Genomic DNA, 26,444 nt, shown 5'->3' with positions numbered 1-26,444 from the left:
AAAATCAATATTGTCAAATAATTCCTTTTGTTTTTATTGTATCGGCCGGCCACCAATACAGGGTGTTCCCCGCCTCGGGCCCGAAGTCAGCTGGGATAGGCTCCAGCACCCCCGCAACCCTAGTGAGGATAAAGTGGTTCAGAAAATGAATGAATGAATGAATGAGCGAATGTTTTTATTGTTATAAAATACATTGTAGCAATACTAGTGGGCATGACGAACTGACTCTTTTGTCGGGCAGGACCATAATCGCAGCGGTTTCTGCGGTCCAACATTTTTTCGGCCCTTAAATTTAAATACCCTTTAATATAAATTCCTGGACTCAGACAAAATCAGACAATAAAAATGAGACTCTCTCTGGGCTTGGAATTAGGAGGCAAATGTGCTATTCGATGCTCGGCAGCAGGACGCAGAGCTCCCGTGTTTGGCATGAGGCCAAGACCATCTGAACTGAGTACCAACGATTCACTCTGCCCACCTTTCCCTCCTAAACTCATGCTGACATTTATATTTTATCATCCTGGAAATTCCAATGTACTAGAAGTCAGAAATATCTTTTGGTTATTGATAAATTGGTGAGACATCTCCTGCGGCTGTTTTATTTCCCAGGCTCTTCAGGCGCATTTGCTTTGAGTTTGAGATGATTTATATGTTTCCGTGTCTCCAGACTGGGATGGCGCACACACTTTGACAGCTCTTATCTGTTTCATTTACCCATAATGTTACATAGAAAAGTCTGTTTTGGTGACTTGGAACAAAGCTTTCATCTGCCTGTCATTATTGACTTACTGTTACTTTTACAGTTACACTGTTACACTCTATTGCAGGCGTGGCGAACACGTGGCTCTCGAGCCGCATGTGGCTACCTGCCAAAATGAATGTGGCTCTTTGCTATCATATTTTTTATATACTGTCTCTTTGCTTCGTTTCATGTTTCTTTTATCTCTATTTTCTCTTAAAACACACTCAAATGTATTAGGGCCCATTAAAAATGAATAAATTATATTAAAAAAATTATTTGAGTCTTATGGTGAATTATATGTTGTTTTAATTGTGTGCTTTGGTGTGTGTGTCTGTTTTGACAAGTCACTGCGTGGTGTGGCTCTTTGACTCTCAGAGTCTAAAATTTTAACTTGATCGCCACCCCTTCTCTATTGTAAGGAAAGATAAAGCCTTTCTGAATAACAATTTTGCTCTACTTACTAAATTTAGTAATTCCATAACCACTCCCCTAACGCTCCAAGTTGCACCCAAGCTCACGCCTATTCCATCATCCAAAGAGTGGTTGATGTTTCCACTCACCCCTATGTGACAACGGAGGTGCATATCCGGATCATGCCACACTGAGGCCCGTAATACTGAAGCATTAATCACATTCTGTCACTTTAGTTACAGGGATGTGCAGCCTCCTTTCTGCTGTATTTTTAATTTGACAATAAATCAAGGTGTGCCTTTGACAAATTACTGCAATTGCAAGAAAAACCATTACCTTCTTTGAGTATGCAACTGTGTGATGTACATGAGGGGGCAGAGGATTTTACATAATGTAATTTCGCAATAATGGACTATGGTTTGCAAATCCAAATGATCTCTAATATTCAAAAGGCATAAAAGGCCACCGTGCAACTTTCCTTAATTGCAAACAAGTTAAACCAACCGAAATGAAAATAGCAATTTAGCCACCTATAAACCGCAGGTAGTCAATAGGATTTATACAATGAACAATTAAGAGATGAATATAGAAGTATTTTGAAGTAGGCCTTCATTCAGATTAAAAATTGATTCACGGTTAATGTTCACATTCCCAAATGGTCTGTGATTGGTGGGTGACACGCTTAATCTGTCTCGCCCATTTAGCTGGAAAAAAACATACTGTCATATTATTTGTTCATGCATAGTCACGGTAACTGTTTATTATCTGATTGGACATTCCGATAGCTCGCTGCCCTGTCGGCCCACCTGGCGCTCGCTGTCCGACTGATGTACAAGTCTGCCAAAAGGAGTGCAAAGCGCCATCTGCAATCAGAGCACAATTGAGATGATTACAAGCTCGTTATCTACATATCTGTCTTCTGTCTACTTCCTAAACACGTTAACATCCTCTTCCTTCCTGGAATGAGGACAAGACTTTGTGGATAAGCAGCATAGCGCAGGAAAAGCAAAATTACATTGCTGATGCAAATTGCAGTACATCCAGTAGCTCCAACAAACGGCACTTGTGGAATAAACCCTCCATGTTTAATTCAACACAGGCTGTTCTCTCAGAGGCAATTCATCAATTAGTAACACAGACATTTTAATTGCAGCTTTGAAAGAATTTAGCAATCGCATTTTGCCAAGCAGAAATGAAATGTCAAAATTAATACTAGATTATTTCTTTCTACCAGATGGTGGTGATCTGGAATTTAGGGCAGATTAGGTTGGATTTAATATGACCAGACAATATAAAACAACAACAAAAAAGTTCCCTTAAAAATGAAGGCAGCTTCGTTAGTAAAACAGAGTGTTATTTGTTCGCAGTTTTTATTTATGAATGTTTCAGACCACCAAATAATGTAGATATGTAAAAAAAAATAAGACATCGGAAAATGTTGTTTTAATATATATTTTTTAGAAAAATAAAAACATGGCCCTGTTTAAAAAGTATTTCAATCGATAAAAATATGTAGCTGAGTTCATTTCCACAGATATTCAAGGATTACCTGATTAACTAAAGACATATTGAGTCTGTAATGAAATCCACAATAACAACTGGGGAAAGACGGCCGAGTAGGCGTCAACCTCACAATTCTGGGATTGCGAGTTCGATCCCAGGTCGGTCGTCACTGTGTGGAGTTGACATCCTCTCCCGGGCTGGCGTGGCTTTTTTCTAGGTACTCTGGTTTCCTTCCACATTTCAACAACATGCAGGAGAGGGTGATTGAACACGCTAAATTGCCACTTGGTATGGATGTGAGCATGAACGGTTGTTCGTCTCCTTGTGCCCAGCAATTGGCTGGCCACTGATTCAGGGTGTCCCCCTCCCTTGTGAGGATGTGTTTCAGAAAATGAACAAAGGAATGAACTTGGAAAAATAATTTCATAATTTTTAGTCTGAAAAATAACGTTTTTAAAGCTACAGGACTCCAAGGGCATTTGACAACCTTATCCGCAAATGCAGAAAACATGCAATGCACAGTGGGAACCTGTCAGCTACAAAAGTTTCTCAGGACTTCACAAAGGAAGCCGGCAGGGGATTCACTGCGGCTTTCCATTGCTTCTTTAAAGCTGTACCACTTATTAAGGGTTGTGGGGCTGCTGGAGCCTATCCCAGCTAACTGTGGGCAATAGGTGATTGACAACATGAATAGTTTACCAGCAAACAAAAGAAATGAAAAAAAAATCCACTTTTCACTAGATAATATAGAAGCAGAATTGATGGACATGATTTAAAGAGGTCACACCTGAAGTCTAAAGTAGAAAATTTCAAAACACACTAAGATCTCAATTTCTAAATAACTTTGAAACCTTGAAAAAGCATTTCAGGCTTAAAAACTCTAATGGTAAGTCACGTTTATATTTATTGCCATAATTCACAAAATGAGTCTTCACCTATGACATTCAAATATTGTTGAATTAATACCAATCTGGGCCAAATTGAGACGTGTGAATGACACTTAGGGAGTTTTAGAAAATCCTTGTTTTGAGTTGTTGCTGTTGAGAGTCATTTTGGGGGGCAATGGCATACTTTTTCACACAGGGTTCAGGTAGCTTGGAACTTTATATTTTTAATTAATAATCACAATATCAAAAATTGCCGTTTTAGGTAAATGTAGAAAAGCTTAATGTACATGGAGCATATTTCTACTCCATTACTTTGAATTGGTAGGCATTGTATTTTTTTCTATTTGTTAGATTATCTTCAATAGGAGGAGACGAAGTATGAAAATAAGAATCGGAAAATTGTTTAAATACCTTTTTGAATTGTATTTCACCGCACTTCATTGAATATGCAGCTGCTGAGGATGTGTAATAAACAATCCACACAATTGTCATCTGCACGCACCTCATTCTTTTGTATCCCACCCTCATTTTTCTGGTCTATTGTTGTCCCATCTAGCATGAAAAGTCTTATTGTGTTCATGAGCATGAGTCATTCACTACCATCAAGACATTTCAGTTGTTCTGTTTTTCTTTTTCTATTTCTGGATGCCTGTTCCTTCTAAAATCACAATTACTAAAATCTAGCAAGTCACCTGTTGAAAATGGACTCTTAGATGTTTTAGGACGTTAACAATTACAATATAATTAGGTCTTTTTGCAATAATGTGTGTCTTGCTTTGCCTCTTTTTTTCCACATCTGTGTGTACATTACCCTTGAGTCCGTCCACTTCAGTGGTCAGACGAGCAATGTTCCCTCTAAACTGCGCGCGTGCGCAATTGCGCACTACTCTCGTCTTCTCTGCGCAGCAGCAATCATATGGCGCGCAGTAAATAAAATCCAAACATTTTTGTTTTTTACCACTTTCCCCATGATGGCGCCGTTTAAGCGGCAGCCAGTGGCAGTAGCTCTGTCCACTCTTATGTTTTTCGTGTTTTACAGCATGTTTTACATGAAAAATTAGAGGGAACATTGACATGCACCTGCTTGTGGCAGGTGTGATACTGGTGTGCCCATAGCGAGCAATGATGATGTCGTGACCGGATGATTCGCCTAAAGACGTTTCGCCGACGGACGTTTGACAGACGGACAGGTCGCCGAATGAACGTTTGTTCAAACAGCGTTTAATGATTAAATACAAATACTAGTATTTGTTAGTTTAATGATTAAATACAAATACTAGTATATTTGTATTTAATCATTAAACGCTGTTTTTGGCTGGATTTGACCGAATTTGAGAGCATTTTGAGCTGTTTGGCAAATAGACGTACATAGACGTTTTTTTGCCTCCATCGCGACATTTTACCGATGAATTCACTTCCCTGGGCTCGGTTCTAATGTCCAAAGAGCTCCAGTATTTGTATTTAATCATTAAATGCTGGTTTAAAATGGATTTGACCCAATTGCTGTCATTTTACGGCTCGGTTCTGCTACATCTGCGCGCCCAAGAGTGCTTATTCCCGGGCTGCCATGCCCGCCCAAGAGTGTTTATTCCCAGGCTGCCATTGATGGTAGACTAATAAATTGAGAGTGATGAGCGGCAAAGGGAAATGCATCATTTATTTTTACTATAATTTGGACAACGCCGGCGGCAGTCCGGATTAAAAATCCTAACGGGCCGTATATGGCCCGCGGGCCGAGGTTGAAAAACTTGTACACACACGATCCGGGGGCGGGGCGAGCGCGCGAATCCCGTTTCGGCGAAACCTCCGTTCGGCGGAACGTCCATTCGGCGACCTGCCCGTCTGTCAAACGTCCGTCGGCGAAACGTCTTTAGACGAATCATCCGAGTACCGATGATGTCGCTCACACTGGTACTCAGTGCGCTCAGGGAGGTTGTCTTTCTGCCCAGACCAACGAAAAATTAGAGGGAACACTGCAGATGAGTTTAATTTATTTCTAGTTGTATATTGCCAGTCCTTTGCAATGAGTAGAAATTTCTAAAAAGAGGAGTATAGGTCAATAACGGCTGAAATTAAGAAAAAAAGTGACAAATCAAAATGACCTTTAAAGGCTACTGTAAGTGTCATATGCAAAGATAGTGCAATCTTGTTTGGTCTTTATCCCATTATAGGATATATTTGCAAAATAAGAAGCCAATTTTAAAAGGATGTTGTCAATGTTGTTTTCTTATATCAGCTCAGTATTGTGAGATATCATTACTCTACTCACACCTGCTTTTTACTCTTTATAACTACGCTGTCCTAGAAATGAGCAATTCCAATTCAGTTTTTCATCTTTGCGCTCTCATCTTTAGTGAGCCAGTTACCAAGAACTGCTGTCATTGTAAGTGCAGCTTTTACAAACTGATTCAGATAGCAGATGTGTGAATATGACAAAATCTACTAGAATGAATCCCTGTGTTTTATGTAAATTTCCTGTCCTGTCAGCCAACAGATGAAAACGGTGTCTGTCTCTTCAAATGCATTTACAGCATTGAGTAACTGAAGGAGTGATGCTTGTCTCATTTACCTCATCACTCGAGAGCCTCTCTAAAACTATGCCATCAATCGTCACACTTTAGGCTTTTTAAACACACCTAAAAAGCGTATTATAATTCAAAATTCCATTACCTCAACCAACTGTGGACATTGTCGACAATACTCTGATGCGCATAATTGATACATGTTTTTTGCCGAGTGGTTAATGTTCACTGTTGACACATAGAGAGTCTGACATATATTATTAATCTCCACATGGACTAGGCATGTCATATTTATTGGGTTAGTGCTGTTTGCCATGATGTCGGGTATGTCAGAATACACATAAGTGATAATTCCCTCAAGCGGGAGCTGCACTGCAGCATTCGAGAGTAAACGAGGAATGCATAAACGACTCCGAAGTTCCCCATAGAAGCGTGCCAGCACTTCACAGCATGACAGAGCTGAGTCCTTGTGGACTTTTGGGCTTTCTGGAAGTGAGACTGGGTCACAGGCATATTTTATGCTCTTGACATCAAATTGAGCACTCATTTAGTGTTCCACTGGGACACTACATAAAAGCGCCAGCCAAGTGTAATTACATATTTGAAAAAGAAAGCCTTTCCGTGGTCCACATTAGACGAGAAAGAGGGCAAATAAATTAAAAAAAAAACCTGTACCCAAATATATAGGGAAGAAAGTGGGGGCAGAGTAGGTATGTGGAGGCTCTTTTATGACATTTGTATGCACTTTCTACTTGAACGTGAGTCTCCCATTTTATTTCTTTTAGGGAAGCCAAGGCAAATGCCTGATGTCAATGGCAGTCAAAATCAAACTGTATTTAGGCTTATAATAAACTGTTCATAATGTGAGTCACCTTCACAATTCATTTTCAGAACACATCCAACTGTGCTTTCTCAGTGACTCTATTCAACGTGGAAATCCAGTTTTGGTAAATTATTTGCTTTAATACTATCTTTCTGCCCACTCCCCGTACTTCCCAAATAAAGCAAGAAACATTTTGAAGAGGAAAAATCCAAAACACATTAGCACATAAGTTATGGTGGAATCATTTAGTTAGTGGTACAAGTTCAGGAAAAAATGAAGAAGAATCCCACTTGGGAGTCATTTAATAGAGATGACAGATGTTATTCTTTGGTATCATGTCATCAACACTATCACCGAATACATTTTCTTCATCTGAAATAGAACATGTTCTCAGTAAAGCAGTTTCCCCAGTGTTGTGTGCCCAATTGTGCTTATTTTTGCTTGGACACTAAATTGCCCAACGGTTTTCTTCATTAAAGCACAACACAGTAAACATCAAACTATTGTGAGGCACATTTTGTAAGCTGAGGAGGACTGGAAGTGACTGATAATGTCTTACTGTCATTGAAGGCAAATAGACGTTCAATTCATTTGAATTTGCTGCCAGCTGTCCTCCGTTAAAATTGATTGGGCATATGTCACAGTCAGTGGCAGGCAATTTTCCCTGGAAACCATGTACCCAGGCGGGGAACACCCTGGATCGATGGCCACCCAATCGCAGGGGCACAACGAGACGAAAAACCATTCACTTAAGAATGGATGTGTTATACATGTTCGTTTTCATTCGTTCATTTTCTGAACCACTTTATCCTCACTAGGGTTATAGGGGTGCTGGAGCCTATCCCAGCTGACTTTGGGCCAGAGGCGAGGGACACCCTGAATTGGTGGCCAAGCCAGTCGCAGGGCACAAGGAGACAAACAACCATTTACACTCACACTCACACTAGGGGCAATTTAAAATGCTCAATCAGCCAACCATGCTTGTGTATGTGGGATGAAACAGAGTACCTGGAGGAAACCCACACAAGCCCGGGGACAAAATGCTGACTCCCCGTAGTAAGGGATCGAACCCTCGACCCCAGAACTGTGAAGCTGACTTGCTGACTACTTGACCGCTGGGCCTTTTGCTAGTAACTAGTAACTCTTTTCCACTGGATCGCCTGCAACGTTTCAAAGAAATCTAAATTTATGATTAAAAAAATATCTACAAAAGCACTCCTTTTCAGCACACCCTTTATAGTACATAATTACATAGACTCCAATGCACAGAGATGATGAGCAATACAGGAAACTTGAAATAAAAAATGTGTTGTATTGACAGGTTCCGATCATTAAATGTGTTAAACTTGTTAAGACAGATTTCACACTACCATTAGTTGTTAATATGTGATAATTGGAAAGATTAACAGGGAAGGGTTTCATTAACTCTCACTGTATTTTTTTAAGGTTGGCTTTTATAAGGTCTAATAAATATTCATTTTCTCGAATTCTTTCAGCCAACTCTATATGCATGAGATGAATACATGCATTCCCAATCAGAACAGCAAAAGGGCAATCTCTATTGCAAGACAAAGCACCGACTATGATAATGAAGGTTTTATTCACGATGTCACCTCTTTTTGTTACCATTTGAAACTCTTAATGGACAGGCGAGAGAAAAGGTTTCTGTTTTGCATCCTGGTAAACACGAGTGAAATTAAACAAAGGTTCAGCATGGCATGAAAATCCACACGGAGCTAAATTGTATAAAAATACGTTGAATCTGAGAGGTTGTCCTCTGTTATCACCTCATGTTATGGAGCAGTGTTCAAAAATAAAATACAGGACATAGATGATTCTAATTATTACTTCAGAGAGATGGACATTGCACTAATTGAATTAAACACAGCACACTTATACATGATTGCAAGTGTAAACTGTTTGGAAATTAGTCATAGCAATTTAGCTTGGCTGTGCTCCAGCAACGTGGCCGCAGCATCTGGAGTTGCTGATATCTGCCGTCTCAGGCTTGTCATGCAGCTCTGAATCTAGAAGTGCTGCACATTCATTAAATCATGCTGCAAAACACAATGGTCAAGAAGGAGTTCAGCTATTATATATTTTTTCTTCTACATAAACTGGATTTTACTGTCCATTGTGTTATTTCAGACCGTTTGAGTACGTTGGCCATATTCTGACTGTGTAAACATAAGATTAAGATTTTTCCATGTTTTTGTTCGCGGACAACAGTTTTCAAACTTTTTCTCAACCTTAAAAAATATCTGGCCTGCTATATAATCCGAAACACATTTCCATTAAAACCTATTATGAGGCACTGTAACTGTAATTTTCCTTGAGTGAATAAAATGTGTTGCTCACATACACGTGAAATTACTGACTTTATGTTTATCTACCGTACGATTAACCAACTTATTAACTATTGCAGGCTTCGATTACCTTCAAACATAGTATAATGGATCATTACCAAGTAATTTATTCTCTCCAAGTCATGGTTTTCACACATCAGACTTCTTGTAGTGTGCAACTCGCTCATGACTTCGTGCCCATTTACTTAAGGAATAAAGTTGGTTTACTGTACTGTACCATATAATGTGAAGAGACAAAAGAGAAATATATAATCTTAAAGTTATGTTAAAATTAGAATTACTATAACAATAATTTGAAGACCGAGTTGTATATGGGCCGACGTGTGGTTAGCGTGTTGGCCCCATAGTTCTGAGATCAAGAGTTTGATCTCGGCTCTTGACCTTCCTTTGGGGAGTTGGCATGTTCTCCCCGGGCTTGCATGGATTTTCTCCAGCTACTCAGGTTTTCTCCGCATCACAAAAACATGCATGGTAGGCTGGTTGAACACTCTGAATTGCCACTAGGTATGTTGTGAGCAGGGTTTATTTTTCTTACTGAAACTAGTAGTTTCTATTAGTGTTGTTGTCAGTTTGGATGTTGGCAAATATAATTGTGGAAAAGTATGCTTCACTAGTTGTAAATCGTGCTGTTATCCTTTTGTTCCCTCTTTTCTTATTATAATTAGTTTTAAAATATGCCACAAGGAAGTCAGTCGATAAGAGGGTTACCTGAATTTTGTGGCTCACTGATCAGAGTGTATTTAGCAAGGCAAACAAAGCATAATTTTGTACATGTTTATAGATAGCAATGCATGGTTAGAATTAGCCATTTGACGGTCTAATTTTTGTTGACTTTGCACTGTTTGTGGAGTTAGTCATCATCCACTGTTGATGACTAATCTACTTGGTAAATGGCAGCTTAAGATAATCAGCTTCACCATATTTTTGAGCTCTTCCTTTAACACATGATCTCTGAACATCAAATAAACACTGTAATAGTCAATACTTTACAGTGTTACTTGTGATGATTTGAACTTAAAAAAAGATAAATACATAAAACAACTCTGATCTTAGATGGCTGCTGGAGAAATGATAACAGTATGTGTCTGCATCATAGGATGGAATGTTGTCAGAGTATGGGAATGTTACAGGATTTATGGGGAAGAGGACGAGAACACAAAATTGCTAGAAGGCAGCATATATACATAATGTAATTGTAATCTTTGAAATTTGTCAATCTTCACAAGCCTTCAAGACCATGAAAAGTGGTTCTCTGTTGTAGTTTTGATTTTATATGTATGTAATATGAAAAAATACATATTTTGGGTAATGCTAAATGCTTTAGAACTGTTTAGAGCACACGAGTAGGAACTTGGTATTCTGCCAACCTTTAAAAGGCCACAAAAGAGCAGCAGACTGCCTCAAACAGGAGCCATGCTTTAATTGGAGGTAGCATGCTGGGCAGCAACATTCATCAAACAAAGATCAAGAGATGTGGAAGTAACAGAAGCATCCTTGAGATGGGTATAGTCTAATAAACTCACCGGGCCTCTCATAGTACATTTTATGAAAATGCTTTCATTCTTGGGAACAGACGTTGTGTCTTATGAAAACTAAATGGATGGGAAGTTCATCCTGTGCCTAGTTAGTCATTGATAAAATCCATTGTATGTACATTCGATATAACACAAATGAAGACAAATACTGTATATCATAATGACATTTTACTTGGAGCTTGTCCTTTTGATAGAACCAAACTGGTACATCCCCACCAAAAAAACATCTTCCATTGTTTAAGTCTATGATGCTCAGTCTTCATTGGAGGATTCGACCCAAAGTGAACTTTAATCCTCAACTTTCAAATACTTGCACACTATATTCTGTAGTTGCCTTCAATGTGGGATTTCGGTGACCCTAATCCATGTTTTGCTCGGTTGCGTGGGCAAGCACTATGAAAAGAAAGCCAACGTGTTGGTGGTAAGTGGGCTAAGTTGTGTTCTGTCATTGTTGTCTGACTTCAAAGCTGCCAGCTCACCATGCTCCCCTTTGGAAACCAGACCCCAGTACCCCCTTCTTCCAAACCTGACAGCATTAGAATACCGTCAAACATTCTTTGGCTTCCTTTGAAATGGCACTAACACTGTTTGGCACTGCAATTTGTCGACTCTATAGAGTGTGTTATTGAAATAAATCTCGGGCTTGGAAAGCGGATGGGAATTAAGAATTAATCTCTATCTAATGTTGAGTCAGAAGTAACAGTTGAATATTGAGACTAAGCCTTGGCTACAAGAGTATGATTGGAGTTTGAATTGCTTAATGTCTTGTATGTACTTATGCCTTCAATTTCTCTCTGCTCACTTGTGTTTCATTATCGCTCAATATTCTCTTATATGGTGTGTCTGGATAAAAAATAAATCAAGCAAAAATGGAATCAGTCCGGAGGGATGACTTTAAATTGTCTGCAGTCGGAGAGATAAAAGACAGCCGACAAAACAGTCACAAAGGTTAAGTGTACTAAATGAGTGCTCTGATACAGTTCAGACTATTAATTTTAAGGTCCATTAGCATTAACCATAACTGCACTGCGCACTTGGTGCTATTATAATAAGGGCAGCATATGAATTGATTGAGGTGTTCTAAGTCACTGTTCTCACAAAACAGCAGTGGGAGGGTTGGATGAATAACAAATGGGTCCTCTTGACAGTGAAAATAAAACCAGTGTGGTCCATTTTATTCAAAAAATAGTTTCTCCTGTTTTGTAATTGGGTGCTAACTTGTTGCTATCTGGGTAATGTTGCAAGGCAAAGAAAAAAAGTGGTAGATGACCAAAAAATCCTATATCCCATGAAGCCCTCCTGCAGAGAGATACAGTTCTCGCTTTCTATCTATGATTCTTATCTCACCCTCTCCCCAAAAGCTATTGTCTCCCCTTAAGTCAATGTGCATCGAAACTTAGAGTAATGATTATGTCTCTATGTGAGGGGATGATATCATTTTTGTGTTAACATTTTTAGAATTTGGAATAAGGCCAAACCCAACCTCAAGGCATGTGGCTTAAAGTTGGGAAAAACAAAACAAATAAAAAACACTTGCCGGCAAACCGATTTGAGGTGTCCCCAACCTGTTGCCCATGGTTGGCCGGGATACTGTCCTGCCTGCTACTGCCTACTGTCAGAAAGAGCATTTACTTTTCTAACTGATCATCTAACAATCTCCTCTTGTATTTTTCTTTATACAGTTGAATTCGATGACTGTGCCGGAAATGAAGACGTGGCCTTCAAGGTGTCTGTTAGCAGTTTCCATGTTGATGAAAACCTTAATTTAGTACCCGTGAAAGATGTGACATACAGCGGGCCAAGCTTGTTCATTCATGGGCTCAGCGCTCACGCAGATGACATGGCACAGGTAGACATGACTGGACTGCCGCTTGAATCGACACGTGCTCTCAAGGTAAGACCAAACAAGATGCAACCATTTCTTCGGGGGAGTAAATGTAAATGTCCATTCCTCATGTAATAGGTACTCAGATTTTCATCTAAAGAGAATGCAATGCTTTAATGTAACTTGAAAAGCAAATTATTAGAATGTAGGATTCACCATATGTAAGCAGAGAAAATCTGAACCAAAGGTGATAATATTTTTAGCAGTTACATCTTTGAATGTAACCAATCAAATTTGACTTTAATATTAGACAATGTGCCAGTCTCAAAGGCCAATTTATTTGAAATATGACAGCTTGACCTTTAAAGAAGGTGAAATGTGTTGTAATTGTAACCTTTTAATACATTGTCACCTAAACATGATATACGCACTATTAAGTAGTGTAGAAAGTATCCCCAGAAGTCTGTAAATGTTAAAGCTTCAAAGGAGACATCGCTGTCGGTGTTTCTATGCGACAATGTTCTTAATGTGTATCGAGTCCTTCGTGTGCAAGCGCTAATTGCAGTTGTCGTCTTATAGTTTATGTATTGCCATCCATCTACATGGAATCATAACTTTTGTCTTGCTAATTTATCTGTTTGATTAGTGTTTGACTGACACGTCAAAAAAGTAATGTCAAATGTGAATCAGGCAGAGTTGGGAGAGAGACGAACACAATTGTTAACATACAGTCTCCAATAATCTCTCCTATGGAGTAAAACTGTTCTCCTGAGGTTTACATTATTTCCCCATTAGTTAATGTGCTCAAACTCTATTACCTTTGGGTCTCATATTATCATGTTCTGTTTCCAATCCCCACCCCAGCAAACGCCTCTACAATATCTCAACTGAACCCTTTAACAAGTGTTCTTTTTAAACCTTGATAACTTACAGATGACATAGTTTACTGGGTCGACGATAATTTGTGTGGTTTGCCACACCTCTGGAATGGCTCCACTGTGAATGCATAGTTGAGAGGTTGTCAAAATTGAGGTCATTTTTCAGTCATTGTCAGTTGAGTCAATTGGAGAGATTCATCAGTAATTCTGTTTTGACATCAGAATTGCTATCAATGGCCTAAAAAATATTATCTTTGGATTTCTTTATTGTTTCGTAATAGCCAAATAGAAATATCCTATGGCAATATTTCTAACACAAGAAACAATTTTACTGAGGATAGGTGGAGAATTTTTTTTAATGAGGTATTGGCTTGTTTTCAGACATACCCATAGGCGAAAGGGAGGCTGTAAAAAGATTGTCCCCTATATATTCAAGTCTGAATTCAAAGAGATCATTTGTCAAATTGGGGATAAATCTATTTGAATTTGACAAATGCACAATCCCAAAATGGACTGAGTGCATTGTTTCCCCTGTGGGAATAAGGCAAGAATCATTCAAATTAAACAAGTGATAAGAGGTGAAATAATCTAAATCCATAAACACATTTATTCATCTTTTCCTATGTCTCCTTCTTTTATTTTGCAAATGCAAGGAATTTAAACCTCCATACTGCAGTGGCAAATAGATTTTCCTCTTACCCAGCTTTGAATGTTGACTGAGGCCGTCTGGGTATGACAGAAATGCATCTTTCATACGCCGCACAACACCACACATTATAATCTTTTTTGGTCACCATTTCACTCAGTAATTCTATTTACATATTATCCCATTGTCTGTCTTTATTTTGAGATTAATTCGTCCTTATTCACAACATTTGGTTGGAAGGCTTGGCATTTTACAGGCTTTTGAACATTACAGTGTTGGATTCATTGCCAGCGTGGAAAGCAGAATGCTGAAAGTCAGTAGCAAATGAAACCCAAGACCAAATGTATTATTTTGAAAAAGTTAGGAGGTCAAGCACTAGACATTCTTTTGATTAGTATTGAATCAAATGTATTAATAAAGAAAAAATAAACAAATGCCTCCTTTGCAAATTTAGTTTTTAACTTTCTGGCAGTCTATCTTGATTCAGTGCATGAACAGACATTAAGGCCCAGCAATTATTCATTCATTCATTTTCAACACCACTTATACTGTGGACGAAAAGTGCACTACTACAGACTAGACTGGTCATCAGTCAGTAGAAGGGCACACATAGAGACAGACAACCAGTGATACTCCCAATCATACCACCACTGAGTGGCAATTGATCCCACGCTGCCCGCACTAAAGTCAGGCGAGTGAACAACTACACCATCGGTAGGCCTGGTCCAGCATTTAATTGAATGCAATATAAAAACTGCATTGTCACATAGACTAGTGTGTTAAAGATCAGATGCTCTCTTCAATTTGAATACACATTAGCCCACATTAGTACTAATTTAAGATTATCGTAGCTAACAGCGGACTGATATTGGAATCATTTTCATTTCAGTTCTTGTTTTATTACTTGTAATCCCTGAAAAAAAGTCACATGGACTTTACCCATTCATTCATTTCCGGTTCCACTTGTCCTTACAACAATGGACAATGGTCGGGGGGAGACCCTTCGTTGGTTGCAGGCCAACACTTTGACTTAGTACTCAGCAAATGAAATGTTTCAGTAAGACAGTTTTACTTTTACTTGGTGGAAGGTCCAATATGTTCTCCACTATTATTAACTGCACAACCTTGTCAGTGGCTGGGGTTGGCCTTGATGTTATCCATTTCTCAGCAGGACTCCGGCACATTGTCAGAAATGAGTGATGACACTTCTCAATATACCATTGAAAGTAAAAACCGCAGAACAGACAAGGACATGACTTTGCTACCATTCCGGACTCAGATAAAAATGGCTCTTCTTTTCCCATGGCTGCCTGTACACATACACTATACTCATACATATTCACACAGTGACACACGCTTTTGCATGCACGAATAACACAAATTATCCGAATTATTTTTCATTTAGGAAAATAAAGGAATGAAAGAACTTGTTTTTTTACATTTTTTTCTAGTGAGTTCAGTTTATTAAATGGGGGATGTCACATATTTTTCAGACACAAAGTGTCATTCTAAAGCACATTCAAGTAACCTTGAACTCAAATTTGCCTTGAGTTTATTTGTGAAAGGGACAGTATAAAAACAAACGAACAAAAAATGCTTTCGCAGGAAAATGCTGGCAGGTGTGGTTAGTAGATAATACCGATAAAAATAATAAAAATAATAGTAAAGCGGCACAATACTACATTCTTTTACTCATGAAATATGTACATTGATTTACACTCGGTAAAATCGCGTCTGAAATCCCTATAGAGAAAACTGTCAAGTCTGACAAAAACGTGTTCATTTTGCATAGGTCAATGCAACACAAATGGTCAAAAACATATTGTAAATGCCTTAGAAGAAATGGTGCTATATCCATCTTGTCTTTGAATAATCTCAGCTGTTTGAGATCCCTCCATTCTACTTTGACTAGTGCCTAATGCCAAGGTGTTTGTTTAAAAAAACTTTTTTCTCATTTTCACAATTACTAATTAGTTCAGAGTCCAGAGTGTCAGACAGTGACCTTAACATGTAGCCACTAAAACATGGGGTCTCTTGATCTCATTGATACTTGCTGCATGTCACAGCTGAGACCTCTGCTTCACGACTTTGACGCACTCATCCCTGGCCGCCAGACTTAGGTCGGAGTTCTTACAGCCTGTGCTTAAAGGGCTATCATCTCACTCAGTTTAACAGTCTCATGTCCAGTTTAATATTTTTCTTTTTGACATTTTGAAGGTCATACTTCAACGAGTTTAATAAGAGTGGCCATTTCATAGATCACTTGTATATCTGGACTGGTTCTGCTCTGGCTGTGTTCGTGATTACTATTTCATTTTGTTTATCTGACCTTTGGAAGGGTTCGGAAGCGTGAGGTAAAGCAAATGGTGGCACGAATGCTGGCCGGTTTTGAGCCTCACCATTACCCTCTATGACGGAGATGCTTTAAACAAATGACCTACTTCTTCCCTCTTGCCTGCTCGTTTTCAATTTGCTGTGGCAAACGTAGCCACCTGATGGTGTAGGTAAAATATGGAAACCACTGTTGAGAAAGCTGAGTCCCGAACGCACCAACTGAAACTACCTCTAATGCCCTTTTAATTGTATTTTTTCTTAGATTTTTTTTCTTTTCATTAGACTCCTCTGCATTTATACTCCCATTGATTTCTGTGCGGTGAATACAATGTTGTACTGTATATAGGGTTTCAAATATATAAGGCAAAAGGTGGTAGATGCATAGAAATGACAGAAATGCTGCTTGCATCACTTCATCAAATATCTTCTTTTAGCATTGAAAAATGTAGTCAAACTTAGGTTTCTTCTTTTAACAATACAAGGAGAGAAAAAGAGGCATGTTTTTAGGACACACTCTAAAATCTCTCAGCCTGCCCACTTATCAGTCATTTTCTATACATACAGTGTTTCAAAATCCTGATGGATTCCTCTAAATGCCAATGAAACAGCACTAGGCAATGTGTGCACCCAATAAACCACCACACATCCCATCTAAGCAAACTCTGAGGTCAAAGCAACCTTTTGAGGTAGATAACTAATATAACACGTTTTGCAGGGGTGTATGTGAAGTGAACATGTTTTGTTTGACACGAAGAAAAGCAGGGATTGTTGTTTTAGGGAAAGGATGTTCCACTCACATCCCATGTTCACTAAAGACCTGAGTAATGTCCAGGCTAGATTTGTCACTTACAATCATTCCACCAAAAGTGAGCGATTGCTTGAGAGCCCAGCCATCCCTGAGCAGTCACATTTGCTCACTTTCACTTCAATGGTGACAATTTATTTTTTTAATCCAAGTCAGCAGGAGTGGATGAGCAGGAAACTCTCATCTTTTGCCCCATTCAAATGCATTAAGGCTACATGTGTCACTGTTAATGCATCCACTCTAACTAAAATCGTGCATCTCAATTCCTTTTTTCAAGGTCGTTGATCCAGTTCAACATGCGAACTTTTCCCTGTCGAGACTCAACTGAAGAAATGAATTGAGTTGTAAGGAGATGCTTACACCAGCTTCCTTTTCTAAGTATTGTTTTTTATGGCGTCATTTAAAAAGGTCATCCTTTGATATATTTTTTTGCCGATGTGGTTAATGAACTGGCTGGCGTGGCATGACCAAGAAAACTCTAATAATAAGTCATAATGACACATTACCTTAACACATTTACTCAATTCTCATCTCGTCTCATGTTCTGAACCGCTTTATCCTCATTAGGGTCGCGGGGGTGCTGGAGCCTATCCCAGCTGACTCCGGGCCAGAGGACAACCGTGCACCCTCACACCCATTCCTAGGGGGAATTTAGAGTGTCCAATCAGCCTACCATGCATGTTTTTGGAATGTGGGAGGAAACCAAAGTCCCCAGAGAAAACCCACACAGGCCCGGGGAGAACATGCAAACTCCACACAGATGGACATGGCCTGGCTTTGAACCCAGGACCCCAGAGTTGTGAGGCCGACGCACATTCTTTCAAATGTTCTTAGCCCAGAACTACTTGGTATGTAAGGCGAGCAAACCTGAATATGATTTGGTGGCTTAACATTTTTCTGCAGGTCTAAATTGTATCACTTTTGTTTGTACAACAAAAGAGGTGATTCTTTTTGTTTTTCATTCACATCCAAGTCATAGTGTGTTTCCATACATGTGGGAAGCATCTCATTGTTCAGCAGGAGGTTGGAAGATGAAATTAGTGGATGCAATCATCTATTGGAGAGCTCCAGTCTGTCAATGGCTCCCTCGGCTTGAGCACTTTATCAAAAGCATCTGCAGTAATTGTTACTGAGCCATCACTATCTTGTTGTGTATGCCAATGTATACTCTTTTGTTTTTGGAGTCTAACATCAAAGGGAAGATTGTTTGTGCTGGAACACGACATTGGATTGGATTGGATTGGATAACTTTATTCATCCCGTATTCGGGAAATTTCGTTGTTCCAGTGGCAAGAGGGTGAGGATGCAGGAATAGGAAAGGCATTTTAGACATAAATAGATAGGTAATAAGTAGGTCAAGAAATAAATACATGAATAAATATATAATTAAGTAAGCGTGTTGCTTAGGACATATATACATACATACATACACATAAATGTACATGCATGCATACGGTAGGTCTTAACACACAGCCATTTTTTTGTTAAAGAGCCTGACAGCTGATGGGAGGAAGGATCTGCGGAAGCGCTCCTTCCTGCAATGAGGGTGCCGCAGTCTATTGCTAAAGGAGCTTCGGAGGGACTCCGTTGTCCATTGTCGGCGCTTTTGCTTTTAAACTACAAATATTGTTCAGGGTTCAAAGATCTTACTCACTTTTGGACATTCCAGTAATAATAATAAAACTTTACTTAATGTGTGCAAGTAATCCAACATTGTATCAGTTGGTACTTTGGTATTACTGTTTGCATACCAATTATACAATAAAAGCAAACTTTAATATTTCCTCACAACACTTGACACTTTTTTTTTCTTCTATCCAAATTCTTGTAAGTCTTTGATTCAAACAAATCTTACTTTCTTTGTTTTTTATTTTTTCTGAAGTCAATGTTTGGGTTCGTTAATTCTCACAATTTAAATGTTATCAAATGTTTTTAGTTTTTGAAGATGATTAAACTTAAACTTTGTGATTAAACTTAAATCATTATTTTAACACATTCAATAACCTCTTTGAGGTTGGAGGCAATTTCCTGTCTTTCTTTTTTTCTAAATTAATTTGCAACAGTTTAATATTCTATACTATCCATCTTCTATTTTTTAGATGCCGGGTCTCTCACGTAGATTGAAAAGATCCCTGCTGGTTCCTCCAATGATTGTCACTGAGAACCAGAGAGCCCCATTCCCAAGGATCATTGGCAGGGTAAGAAAAACATCACACCTCCTATTAAATTGCAATACACCTCATTCATTCTTTTTTTTTAAATACTTATTTTTAGCTTTGTTTATCCGTTTAGGTAGAAAGTCCTGACAGGCATTTTACATATGTTACATATAAACAACACTTGAATCCCAACCTATGCAGAAAATGTATTCTACAGACATGCAAGCCAAGCACAGATGTTGGTGCAACTCAAGTGTTTTTCTTGCCTCACCATTTTTGGAGGTTCAATGTCTTGTTCAACTTAACTCTTGTTGTATATGTCTCTATGTAGTATATGTATGTATTATATATATATATATATATATATATATATATATATACACATGAATATATATATATATATACACATGAATATACATATACTACACATACATATACCATATATGAATATACATATACTACATATACATATATTACATATACATATACTACATATACATATACTACATATACATATACTACATATACATACACTACTACATATACTACATATGAATATACATATACTACATATACATATACTACATATACATATATTACATATACATATATTACATATACTACATATACATACACTACTACATATACTACACATACATATACTACATATGCAACTGCATATACTACATATGAATATACATGTACTACATATGCATATACATATACTACATATGCATATACATATACTACATATGAATATACATATACTACATATGCATATACATATACTACATATGCATATACATATACTACATATGCATATACATATACTACATATGAATATACATATACTACATATGCATATACTACATATGCATATACATATATTACATATGCATATACATATACTACATATGCATATACTACACACATACTACATATGAATATACATATACTACACATACATATACTACATATGCATATACATATATACTACATATGCATATACTACACACATATACTACACACATATACTACATAAGCATATACATATATTACATATGCATATACTACACACATATGCATATACTACACACATATACTACATAAGCATATACATATATTACATATGCATATACATATACTACATATGCATATACATATACTACATATGCATATACTACACACATATACTACATAAGCATATACATATATTACATATGCATATACATATGCGACATATGCATATACATATACTACATATGCATATACATATACGACATATGCATATACATATACTACATATGCATATACATATACTACATATATACATATACTACATATGCATATACATATACTACATATACATATAGTACATATACATATATAGTTACATTTTATGAGTTAGCTGGATAGGCTCCCAAGTAACCCTTGAGAGGATAAGCCGTTTTGTAAAATGAATGAATGAATTTACTGCAACTGTAGTTACTTTACCCGCCCCAAGTTATTTTAATTTGAATTTGAAATTTTGAATTTGGATTTTTCTCCCTTAGATTGAAACATAGTTGTGAATCACAAAGCATAGCATTTGGAACATTATTTCCTTCATTATAGCTAAGACATCGACCAATTGTGTGTTACTGTCTGTCAAGGTCTTCCTCAAACAAAAGAACTAATTTCCTTTCAGAGGTTGGAGAGCAAAGCATTCTTTTCAATTTTTAGACCTTGCATAGACTTTTCATTTGTGTATGCTGTTGATAAAATCTATAGCCCATTACTGTCTCCAGCTTGTTTGTTTCAGATAAGGTGGAACACTGAGGATTCTCCCAGTGCTCTGACATGAAAGCTATCACTTACTCAGCTATATTTATGATAATGACACCACAGAAAGAGAGCAATATCACCAGAGCCTTGCACCTCAATCATTGAACCCCCTGTTTCAGTGTGGCGTTAACAAGCTGAAACCCACCGGATTGAAAGGTGGTCACTTTGAGTTCGACTCAGTAATTCAAAGGTTGTGCAAAAGAATCATCGGAGTCAGCAGTTAAGTTTAGGCTATTCTTTTGTGTATACCCAACCGCGGTATCCATTTAAGTTCCAGCTAATGACTCCGTCATGAAAAAATAATGTGAATGCCCCAAATCACATTTTCTTGTCCCTCTTCACTCATTTTTTTTCCTCCTATGTTTCTTATTTTCTTATATAGTACTGTCATCCTATTTTTTTTCCTGGCAGGACAGGCAAATGTGTGTGTGTTTTTTTTTTTTATCAAGTTGAAATCATATTTCTCTGACATGGTGAACTGATTTTCCACACGAATAGCTTCCATCTTCTTATGCAACCATTCACATCTTGGAGGCAGACATTCATTTTTCATGGTTTTTCCATCTTGCCTTAACTTAGCAATAAGGAGCAGATGAGATGGGTGGGTGACTGTCATGGGATATGTAGGATTTGCTCTGTATTTCCAGCTGGGAGTCTTGTGGGTGAGTGGGTGGGGGCAAAAGGGCCTGCGAATAGTGTTCTGACAGCAGGTCCCAAGAGAAGAGTAGGAATCGTGTTATTTGTGCTTCCTCCTGCTAGTGTTGGGAATATTTTGATTATTACTTGATTGTTTAGGACACATGAATAAAATAACTGATTGTGTCATTTTTATTTTTTTTTTAGAAATTGGATGGGGGAAAAATGCTGAAATGTCTGTGTCATTTAAAAAACCTGACCACAGCTTTCAACATTTTCTTTTTTTCCTTTCAGTCAAAGAGTAAGAAATCGTTTTCCTTGCCTAAACGAGGCCTACCCCATGCCTTGCAAATCAAAAACAAAAATCAGATTTAAAATACCAATGTACAATGTCAAGCTTCGGTCTTATCTCATAAATCATCTTGCAGCTTTTGATGTGACATCCCTATAAATAGTGTCTATTTTAGAGTTTAAGGGTTTTTGAAAACTGGTTTGTTTTTTGTTTCTCCGTGCCTGTCTTTTCTTTACTCTTTCTCCATAAACAGAAATGTTTTCTTGGTTTTATTTGCTCTTACCAAATGTACTTATTTTTTTTAGCATGTCTGCGCATTAACAACAATCAGCCAGAATGATCAGCCTGTATCTTCCAAACACAGAGCAAGCAACTTATATTGGGAATTATTACAACCATAACACAAGCATCCTCTGGCTTCCTCATTTGTTCTCCAGTAAATTATTTGCTTAATTGTCTGTGGAAGACAAAGAGGTTATCCAATCCCACCATCCCTCATGAACATCCACCATTTATTTATTTATCTATTTATTTTTTATGCATTTGTTTATTTATTTTCATTTGTTCCTTTTGCGGCTGTTCCAAATGACAAATTCTGCCTGGAGCAAGTGGTGATAAGCAATATGATGAGCGGATCTTAAAAGCGGGGCAAAGCAATAAAGAAAAATAAAAACCTGATTTGTCAGCTGAGAACTCCAGAATAGACGCTGACCTAATGAAGGCCTCTGTTTTCTTAACTTCTTCCATTAGCAAGCCAATGCACAGAGCCATTACCATCCTCCATAGCTGTAGGCATTGACGCATACTTTCAGCCCTATCTTGTAGGAAAACTCATAAATCCTCATTTGAATATAGTATATATTTTCTTATATAACTTTATGATATTGTGTGGTTACTAGCGGTACGTGGAAGAGTAGTTGGCACGTCCGCCCTACTGTTCTGAGATCAAGGGCACAATCCTCGGTGGGTTCTGAGATTCCTGTTTGGAGGTTGCATGTTCTTACCGTGCCTCTGTGGGTTTTCCTCGGGTACTCGGGGATTCTCCCATAGAAAAAACATCCACATTATCTGTGCAACTTCGTTCCAATTCATTTTCAGACGATTCGGTTTGAAGATATTGCTTCGTGTACTTTTTAAATTTCTGGTATGTAATCGAAATTGTAGACGACACATTCTAGAAGTTTACATGATCATTGCTACCATTACTTTGTAGTTTGTAGTTTAGATCTCTGTCTTTTCTGATTAAAATTCAATATTGGTATGATAGCGCATCATGATTCTTTAGGTCGAAGAGCTTATCTGGCAACCAAATGCAAAAGACTTTAATATTTAAACCTTTATTGAAATACCAGTTGAAGTACCATTCTTGGGTACCGGGCTTACATAATGCTTCTTAAATAATATATTTAACATCAAGCACAATTGTTGTCCATCTTGAATTTACTATTCATTTGGGAGTAAGACTGTTTTTTTAGTTTTTTATTTCACAGCAGCATGAACTGTTAACCAGGACACTTTTAGTTTTTTTTAAATCTTTCAAGCCTCCCATTTGATTGCTCATTAATCATGAATCCAACACTTAAATCAACATAGGCATACACATACACCCATACATTGCACTGCTAGTGTCCCAGGGGAACTTTTTCAATCAAATATTGTCATCGATGCCTGCATATTCTTACTTACCACAAGTGCTATAAGTACACACAGTGCTCTGGTTCTCATTCTCAGTGTTCTTTCTTCCTGTCATATTAATGTAATAACACCCCACCGCTACCACCACTGCCTTTCATGTCTGCTTGGCAATTAATTTGATCTGATAGGCATGGTATGTGGTTGTAATAGCGGTGAAGGGATCTCTTTCCCTTTTGCGTCACCGCCCCACTCGCAGTGGGAGACATATTCAGTACAGACAAAGGCGCTGAATGCATGTTTAGTTGCCGCCACCTGTTCCAGTCAGGCAGGGTGTAGATGTCAAGGCTGCTATTTGTACTGTGTCTGCCATCTCTTGCTGCGCCATCATGTAATGACGCTCAACTTTCCCTGGCATCTAACTTATGCTTCCGGTGAAGTTCTCGAGCTGTCAGCTAAGTAATACGTTCACATCTCATTTGACTGAAGCATTTTTATTTCCATGCTGGTGTTTCTTTGCTGCGGGTTTGGTGCCATTCTTTTAATTTGCCTCCTTTTCACCCTGAATTCCTTAATGAGGAAGTGTCAACCTGTCATCTTGAAAATGTTTGTGTTTATTATTGGTTACTGGAATTTAATCGTCATGCTTTCCCCGGATCATAACACATAGTCTTACACAAACATTTGTCCATAAGGACAATGAGGACAACATTGCATAATGGCAGTCTCGTTATTCTGGTAGAACACACATTTCAACCAAACTGGGTGACTTTGAAAACTTAACACAGGAAGCACACGTATAGAATTCAAATTTGACCGACTTTTCGTGTATACATGATGTTTCCAGAATTCTTTTGATCATTACTTGTTAACCATTTGTATGCGCTAAATGCTAAATGTGATGCCATTTTTTTGGTCTTGCAAAATTGCAAAAGTGAAAGACCACTCACAATTTTTTATTTTAACTTGAGATTCTTTCTCTCCCTTTCTTTTTGTCTGAATGGCCTGCTTATGGATGGTTCTGGCAACTGCAGTCTCATGTGAGTACATCTATCAAAATGTATTTCTGTACACTCAGAGCTGTCATCCCGGATATACAACATCCTAAAGCTCAGATTGTCCTTTCCGGCCCGCAGGTGATTTCAACAGAGAAGTCGTGGGATCATATTTTCCGACTGACGGGCCATGGTGCAGACCAGGACCCAAAAGGTCTCTTTACTATTGACATCGACACAGGAGATGTGTCAGTCACTCGCTCACTGGACCGAGAGGTCATCGATTCATATCTGGTCAGTTGTCTTCCTTGGTACTGCATTTCGACTCAAAATTGCAAAAGTGAAAGACCCTCCCATTAAACGTACTTCAATGTGGTATTGAATATATAAATGTGTGCCTCCAAGTATTCAAACCCTTTCCTGAAGCAATACTGATGAAGGTCATTTGTAACATTAAAAATGCTTTAACATTATTAGCCCGAAACCACTGATATCCACATATATTGGGAGTAAGATATACATTTTTAGACAGGTTTCACTTGCGTCTGTCATAACTGCTAATCTCTGTCTCAAACCTTGAATAATCTTATCAGTCCAAAGTTGGCTGCAAGATGGAGTACAAGGTTAAAATGAAATGTGGGCTCGTATAAGTGCTATTACCCTGCACATCAGCAGCAAGCCTCCTGTGGTTGTACTTCACCTGCCATTTCATAAATATTTCACATTTAGCAGATGTTATCAATCATATTAGATGCGAGAGTTAAGTTGCACTGCTTGCGAATGGTTCCAAATGTGATTAAAACACTACATTCATTTGATATATTTATTTTGATGATGTCAAAATGAATCTACAATACCCGATGGTCTCAATAAATTGTTTATGGAATACAGTAAAGTACAAAACAATGGAAAGACAAGGTGGATATTATTTACATCTATAACAGATTTGATTTTAGTTACTCTTTACGAAAACTATTTTTTTCTAGATTGGAATCATTACAGCCAAATTAAAGCATATATTACCACTTGTATTTATCTGTACAATAATAACATCTGGACAGCCTGTAAGAGCTACAAAATGAAAGAACTTCTTAATTTTCTATATCAGGGAAGACTTTTTGTTCTGTCAATCAACGGCAAACACAAACTAGGAAGCAGTTAGATTGGTGTTGGTATCATGATATTTGTCCAAACAAATATAAGTTTTGTCAGACATTGAAGAAAAAAATCAAGTATGGACTAGAAATGCGTTCAATGATTCTATAATGGGGAGTTTGGAAGTTGTAGCTCTTTTTGTATTTAGAGTTGAGATGATAAAAAGTGTCAAAATATTAAATGCTACATCTTGGTATTTGAAAAGTATCATCTTCCCTTAAGATGTCCTTTGACAGCACATCTAAGAGACGCCCAACTCTGGCTTGGCTATAGCGTATCTGTCACATCACAACATCCAGCGAGTGGAGTCACACTGATCTAATCATAAAAATCATCTCATTTCAAAAAGCACATGAATTGGGAGTTTTGAAATGTCTCATGGTTTAAAATAATTTATAAGATCTATCAATCCAATGGAACCACAATTTTAATTTATTGTTCTATTTTTCCCTACGAAGACTACAGATTATGGAT

General features: G+C 37.8%; 1 protein-coding gene across 1 annotated transcript in view; it reads left to right on the top strand.

Annotated features, from left to right (window-relative positions):
* The window catches only part of cdh13 (cadherin 13, H-cadherin (heart)), a 155,483-nt gene that overhangs the window by 48,744 nt on the left and 80,295 nt on the right, over positions 1-26,444 (top strand). The window contains exons 3-6 of the mRNA XM_077596184.1: positions 12,472-12,683; positions 19,377-19,475; positions 24,855-24,860; positions 24,957-25,109. Of these exons, the coding sequence (XP_077452310.1) occupies positions 12,472-12,683; positions 19,377-19,475; positions 24,855-24,860; positions 24,957-25,109 (470 nt within the window). The remainder of the gene's footprint in view (positions 1-12,471; positions 12,684-19,376; positions 19,476-24,854; positions 24,861-24,956; positions 25,110-26,444) is intronic.

This window comes from Stigmatopora argus, chromosome 3 (genome assembly GCF_051989625.1).
Source record: "Stigmatopora argus isolate UIUO_Sarg chromosome 3, RoL_Sarg_1.0, whole genome shotgun sequence".
Classification (NCBI taxonomy): domain Eukaryota; kingdom Metazoa; phylum Chordata; class Actinopteri; order Syngnathiformes; family Syngnathidae; genus Stigmatopora; species Stigmatopora argus.
Note: the sequence above shows the minus strand (reverse complement) of the source record. Positions and strands in the feature narration are given on the sequence as shown.